The sequence below is a fragment of the Populus euphratica genome, unplaced genomic scaffold (genome assembly GCF_000495115.2).
Source record: "Populus euphratica unplaced genomic scaffold, PopEup_1.0 scaffold188.1, whole genome shotgun sequence".
Lineage (NCBI taxonomy): Eukaryota > Viridiplantae > Streptophyta > Magnoliopsida > Malpighiales > Salicaceae > Populus > Populus euphratica.
In genome coordinates, this window is record NW_011499966.1 from 421538 (window position 1) to 429319 (window position 7782).

Sequence of the window (7782 nt, forward strand, 5' to 3'; positions counted from 1 at the left end):
ACGATGGTTTTTCTTTTTATCATAACTTTTTTTTTCTTAATTCATTTCAACCAATATCAATTGATGAATAAAACATGTGTGTTTTGAGCTAATGAGAAATAATTTATATCATTAATACTTTTGTATACAAACTATAGAATATGGGTCAAGAAGCATAATTCTTGGGTATGCGATTTCTTACTGGTTTTGTTTAAATATGGGTAAATAAGAATAATATCAATTGTCATAATGTTTTGGTAATTAAGAGCATTGCACAAAAAATAATATCAATTCACAAAAGAATGTGAACTTGAAAGTTTTGATTTTAACACATTGATATCGCCACGTGTGCAAAGGACTCATTTATTAGCTATTTATACAATGTCAAATGTGAAAATTAATTAATCAATACATAATAGCAGAACTATTTCATTTTTCATGAAGAGCAATGTTTATGAAAACAAATGCAAAGTAAAATGGGTTCCTTAATTAATTATATCGATTGTGTATAAAAAATAAATCGAAACAATGATGATTTTTTAAAAGATTTTTGTGTAGATTACTATGTTTTAATATTCATAAAATAAAAAAAAAAGTACAAAACTTGGAGGAAATAAAAGAAAAGTCAAGAAGAAATAAAATATTGAAACGCAGATAAAGATTTTAAGGATTTATGTGTAGGCTTTAAAGTTCAATAAATAAATTTTTTTTAAGAATGTGTAGGCTTTAAAGTTCAATAAATAATTTTTAAAAAAAAATGTATAACACTTGCAGGAATTGAGAAAAAAAATTAAGAATAAAAAAAACTAAAACAATAAATGAAGTTTCGAAAATTTCTATGTAACTTTTAATGTTTAGGGGAAAAAATATGAGACTTTGAGAAAGAGATATAAAAGTTACATATATTTATGAAGATTTTTTGTCTCAACATTAAACTATAAAAAAGAAACACGAGGGAGGGAAAAGTAAAATTATAACTAGATATGAGAATAGAAATTAAAAAAAAAAGAAGATATAAAATAATATATATTTTCCATGTCAATAACAAATGAAACCTTTGATATCATAAAACAAGTTAATAGTAAAACAAAAAGTAAAGGTACAAAGCAGTGGTTATTGTAAATGAAAAAAAATTCAACCAATTAAAATTTATCATATGTTATTTTTTTCATAAACATATAAAATAAAATAAAAATAAATAACATAAAAAATAAATGAGTCTTTATATATTTTTTATCAATAAAAAATTAATATATAAGATAATAAAAGATTTATATATAAGATGAGATATTTAAGATATTTTATAATCAATCTAAGATTCTATATATAAATAATGACATATAATATTGATAAAAGACTTGAGTATCTTTACAAATAAAAAGTTTCTTTCTTTAGATATAAAAAAGAAAATTCTTTTTGAAGATACAATTTGTTTTTAATCTAACAAGGTTGTCAACAACTAATTGACCACAACTATATAAAAAAAGGAAGATAAACTAACATAATAAAATTTGGGTTAATAAACCTCATTCACAGATGTTATATTTTTTTTTAAATAAAATGAGAATAATATAAATGAAATTGAATATATAAATTTTATTTATATTATTAAATAAGATCATAGTATAAAATATTAGTATGATAAAAGATTTGTTTATTTATAAATAATTAAATTATCAAAATTAATGTTTTTAAAGCCTCCAACAAGTCATAAATCATTTACTTCATCTCTAACTTGAACTACATTTAAAATTAAATTAAAAAAAATTATTTTAATATAATCTAGTTGATTCGATAAGTGCACTTGTAATTTTATTAAAATTTAAGTTGATTTTAATTTTTTTTAAAAAAACAAGATCATTTTAATTTTTTTAAAATTTTTTTATAAAATAACATCATTTTAGATTAATCTAAATTAACCTAAAATTTGGGTTAATAAACCTCATTCACGGATGTTATATTTGTTTTTTTTTTAAAAAAATAGAATAAGAATAATATAAATAAAATTGAATATATAAACTTTATTTATATTATTAAATAAGATCATAGTATATAATATTAGTATGATAAAAGATTTGTTTATTTATAAATAATTGAATTACCAAAATTAATGTTTTTAAATCCTTGACAAGTTATATATCATTGACTTCACCTGAACTAAATTTAAAATTAAATTAGATAAAAATTATTTTAATATCATCTAGTTGATACAATAAATTCACTTGCGATTTTATCAAATTTAAGTTGTTTTTAATTTTTTTAAAAAAATCATTTTAATTTTTTTTAAAAAATTGTAAAATAAGATCATTTTAGATTAATCTAAATTAAGCTAAATTATCCCTCATATCTTATGATTGAAACATAAACTGCATCAAGAATCATGAACTGCATCAAGAAGCAGGCCAAATTACTCAATATTTTGCAATAACTCGGGTTAACCTGGAAACCCGGATGACCCGATAAAACCCGGTGGTAACTCGTTGACTTTTGTTTTTTTTTACTAAAACGACGTCGTTTTGAATTTTTTTTAAAATAAAAATTGACCCAGCCGACCCGTCCAACCCGGTCAAAATCCGGAACCCGGGTCTTGGACCGAACCAGCCACCGGGCCGGGTTTAAAAACTATGCTCTGACTAGCTAATTACTCTACTGCCAAAAAAGCAGGGCTCAATGATAAAGGATTGAAAACATCTTTTATCGATCATTGAGCCTATCTTACTGAAAGAAAATAAACGAGGCTGGCTAGTGTATTGAAAACGTCTTTAACAGTGACCATCCTATTCATTTTCAAGATCAAAGTAAAGGACCACTATGTTTCTATTATCCGCACTAAATCAAATTCCACAGCCTCTGATAAAATCCTTGCCAAATTTGCGCTTCCATGAAAACTGAATGCTACTTTCCACTAAAGTTAAGGCAATTACTATATAGCAGCTAGAAATTACAGTACAGAAAACGATCAGTTTGTGTACTTGCACTAGAAATTACAGCATCAGCATTCAGCTATTAATCTACATTGAAAAGTGTGCCACAGAGGAAGCATGTGAGCCCCAGCATCAGTGTCTGTGGTATAGTAGGTCCCTAATGATCCCTAACCGGCTAACCCACTTCATCAGTAATTTGAGTCTGTATCTGCTAGAGCCACTGGCCACACCGGAGTTCTTCAGCGGCCGGGGGTCATTCATCCCATGTCAAAGGGGGGCGTTCTGGTTGGTTGCTCTTCTGACACATTGCATGTGAATGGTGGGGTTTCTTGTGTCATTTTTAAGTAAAAATGTAAAATTTCAAGGCAAAGCAATGCACTTGCACAGTTGCCCTCAAAAATCAAAAGCACTTAACGGGGCCATAGAAGAAAGTTTCAAATTAAGTGGTTCATGCACCAGATCCCTTTAATCCTATCCCTCTACTTTGTGGGCCTAAATCCATGAAAGGTCTATTTACCATTGATCTATTATAGTTGTAGTAGAGATTTTTCTCACTAGTAAAGATCAGATGGATTTGAGTGTATTATCTTCTGGTTAGCCCTCCATAATGGGCGGTCACTATCAAAAATCATAAATTCAATCTTAAATGAGCTGAGTCTCTTCTCTCAATCGACTTTGCATGAATAAAATATAGCATACAAGTGGCTATATAAAGCCTTCCGGCCACTTACGGTAACCCTACTGAAAATGGTGATTGGTTTCTGAGATAATCTTACACACTTTTTTTTATCGTCTTTTTCTTTCTCCTTTTCCTCTACAATATTTTCTCAAGCAACGAAGCCCTAAATATCTCTCTCTTAGGCCTCTCTTCTCCCGGCTCCTCTATACCTCTGTTGCTAAGTTATTCAGCTTGTGAATATATCCCAATTATCAACCCATTCCCTCCCTAGCTCTTCACATACACTAACACACTTTCTGTTCTCTTTCCTGATACCTCGGGGGCGATTTTCAAGAGTGTTATATTCAATGGATGTGGACATGATGAAATCATCATCAGGAGAGGAACATATAGACATGATGACAATGATGATGCAGATGGCAAAGCTTCCTGACTTTTGCAGTGAGCCTTTCCACAACACTACTAACACATCAACAATACTACAAGAAATCCAATTCTCCAACGGAAATCCTACTAGTATTGTAGCTTCACCACCTATCTATCATGATAACCCACATGCTTCTTCACCACCATTCATAAATCCACCTCCTTGCTCCATGCCATTTATGGGCACTCCAATCCAAGAACCAATGACACCACCTCTTCAGCACAATATGATGGCCAACAAATTCAAATATAGTACTCCATTCTCCAGTGCAAACTCCTTCTTGTCTTCAATAGAGAAGAAAAACTCCACTGCAGCAATTAGAGATATGACCTTTTATGTAGCAGCAATGCAACCAATACATATAGACCCGGAATCGGTAAAGCCTCCAAAGAGAAGGAATGTCAAGATATCTAAGGATCCGCAAAGTGTAGCTGCGAGGCACAGAAGAGAAAGAATAAGTGAGAGGATGAGGATTCTCCAGAGATTAGTTCCAGGAGGCACCAAAATGGACACGGCTTCTATGTTAGATGAGGCTATACATTATGTCAAGTTCTTGAAGAAGCAAGTGCAATCTTTACAACAAGCTGGTGCTAATACCCCCACCGGTGGTTTTGGCTTCACAGGGGTGACAATGCTTAATGTGGGCTACTCTTCTTTGGTAAAGAATTGTCAGCCTGCTGCTAATATGGTGGACACAATGCAGATGCTAAGATGAGAGATAGGATTAATCATTAGCACTGCTTTTGGGTCTTTGTAACTAATCATGATTTTGATGTTATCTTGTTGTGTGTTGTAATTGTGTCAAAGGATTCAGCTTCCATTATATTCCTGGCTCGTTAATTAAAAAGAAATTGTGAAATCTTCCTCCTCTCTTAAATAAGGCTGCAGGAGAATCAGAATCACATGATCTAAGGCTTATCAAGGCAAAAAAAAATGGACTAGGAAATACTAATAACGAAATCCAGTGCAAGATTTTACGGATTTTTATATACAGATAGAGATATTACTTCCTCACAGTGTAACCTTATTAAGAAACTGAAGCGAAAAAATGTTTTCCCATTTTCATTCATTCGATATGGACGTCTTTTTTCCAGCTCATGACCGTGCGTGCATATATTATAGACGCAGTTTTTTCTGCACGCTTAGTTTTTAAATAATTTTTTATATTAAAATATATATTAATAATATTTTTTTTATTTTAAAAAAATTATTTTCAATATCTGTACATCAAAATAATTTAAAAATATTAAAAATAAATTAAATTAAATTAATATATATATATATATATTTGATATAGGGGTCTTTTTTGTCTATTCCATAGTATTTTCACAATAAAATTATATTAATACCCTTAAAAGTAAAAACCAACTAAAATTGCATAGAAGGACCTTTTCATCTTTTTATTTTTTAAAAAAAAAACAATAAAGTGATGAAATTCCCTTAAAATAAAAATATATAAATATGATTCCAAGGGTGTTTTTGCTTTTCCTTATGATTTTTTGTTCTTTTTTGTTAATTTTAGGTTGACCTAAAAGTTGTTTGGTATTTTTTAAAAATTAAATATTATTAAAAACATGTTGAAAGTTATAAAGTATAGTGCTCTAACGCCTTTGGAGCGGCCCATGCGGGAATGTTCGGTGATAAAAATTAGTCGTCCATAACTATGTGTAGAGCAACGTATCATCCCTTTCATATTTGTGGAGCATGTGTTCATCAATTTCAATGCTAGGTATTTTATTTCATTCAGTTTTTTTATTTAATATGATTTTTATTTTTTTAATTATTTTTTTTTTGTATATTTTACCTTTTTTTTATTTTTTTTCAATTTTATTTCTCATCATTTTATTTTTTTTAATTTTTTATTCAATTTTGATCCACTTTCTTTTGATTGCTATTTTCTTATCTCTTTTCTTGATTTATTTTGTTTTTCAACTTTGTCCCTTAATATATTATTTCATTTGATTATTTTTATCAAATTTTAGTTCATATTTTTTTATTGTCTTTTTTTATTCTTTTTTTAATTTTTTTAATTTAATCCCTAATTATTTTTTTCTTTTGATTTTTATTTGATCCTTATTATTTTGATTATTATTTTTTTAATATAGAATTTTAGTTTGTGTTTTTTTATGTCTAGCTTTCAACAGAGTAATTCTAATGTCATGATCCAAGTCACTGAATCTGAATATTAACGTGGTTTAACTTTGATCTTTTTTTATAGGTTCTTTATTGATTTTTATTTTCAATTTTATCATTTGATATTTGAGTTATTAGACCTTGAGCTTCATTATTTGTTCCACTTAATTTTTTTCTTGTTAATTTATCTCAATCTTATATCTTGGGTAGCAAATTAGTCGAGTTAATTTAGGTCAACTTAGGTTTTTCTCTTGATGTTTTTTTTTTATAAAATTGATTTCTTTTCTTAATTTCATCATTTCACATTAAATTATTGACCCTTGAAAATTATGATTTTTTCATTTTTTTTTTGTGGGGTCATCCTAAATATGGGTTATTCAAGTTAACTTGGGTTTTTTATAACTTTTTATTATTATTATTATTATTATTATTATTATTATTATTATTATTTAGCTTCGGTCTTTTTTGCTAGGTTTTTTTTAAATCTAATTTTTTTAATCTTGATTTCATATTGCAGGTTGCAGATTGATTAAGTTAACACATGTTGACTTGAGTTTTTTATGTTACTTTTTTATAATTAATTTTTTTCATATCCATCATTTGATACGAGGTTATTGGATCTTAAATTTTGTTAAAAAAATTATTTTTTTTGTTATTTTTATCTTATATCTCAGGTTACATATTATTAAGTTAACCCATATTAATTTAAATTATCATCATTTAAATATTTTTTTATATGTTAAGAAAAATTAACTTAGCCAGCAATATAACATTGAACACCTACTAGTGTACTGCTAATTGGAAAAAAAGATGTGTATTTAGTAGCAAACCTTTTATCAAATTTTTATTTTAATGTGGTACTCTTTCACGATAGAGATTAAAGAACAATGACATTATTAAAAATAGGTTCGGAGTGAAATATTGTGAAAATGAATTAAAAAAATCAATATTATGAAAAAAGAATAATAAAATAAAAAATAAGTTAAAAATAAAATGATTGATAAAAATATTAAATACCTTTAGAGATAAGAGACATGTTTTAGAAACAAAATTCAAAATGTCATTCATGAAAGAAAAAGAGAGAGATGAAATTAAACAAGTTTGAAATTTAATTCATTCTATCACACTAATCACTTACATCGACCATAATGGTAAGGTAAATCGAGAATCACCAGCACCACGAATTAAACATCATTTTTGTAATTGTAATGAGAGAGAGAGATAATCTTATCTCTATCATCAATTATCAATTAATAATATTTTAACATGATTTATTTTATTAACAATGTTAATTCATTTTTTTATTTAATTCATTTTCTCATTTTCCTAATCCAGTCTCACTCTTTTGCGACATAGGATATTGAAATAATGACCATGCCATCACTTTTCTAATGTCTATTACGAAGAGCTGCCTTAGAAAACAATAAAACAAAAGTTGAGATACTTAAATAGATAGAATTAGAATTGAGGTATTCCAATATAAATTCAATAAAAAGTTAAATATTTAAGACTCATTTATTTGTTGGAAAAAAGTTTTTTTTTGAAAAATAGTTTTCTTGAAAAATATTTTTTTTCCAATATATTCCTATATGTTTTTTACGTGGGCTGAGATAATGGTAATGTCTTAACTAACGAAAATG

At 27.4% G+C, this 7782-nt stretch overlaps 1 protein-coding gene across 1 annotated transcript; it reads left to right on the forward strand.

Moving 5' to 3' along the window:
- Positions 1-3562: 3562 nt before the first annotated feature.
- Positions 3563-4834, forward strand: LOC105138967 (transcription factor HEC2-like). The gene has a single exon (XM_011045233.1). The coding sequence runs from the start codon at positions 3930-3932 to the stop codon at positions 4722-4724; it is 795 nt and encodes a 264-aa protein (XP_011043535.1). The 5' UTR covers positions 3563-3929; the 3' UTR covers positions 4725-4834.
- The last annotated feature ends 2948 nt before the right edge of the window (positions 4835-7782 follow it).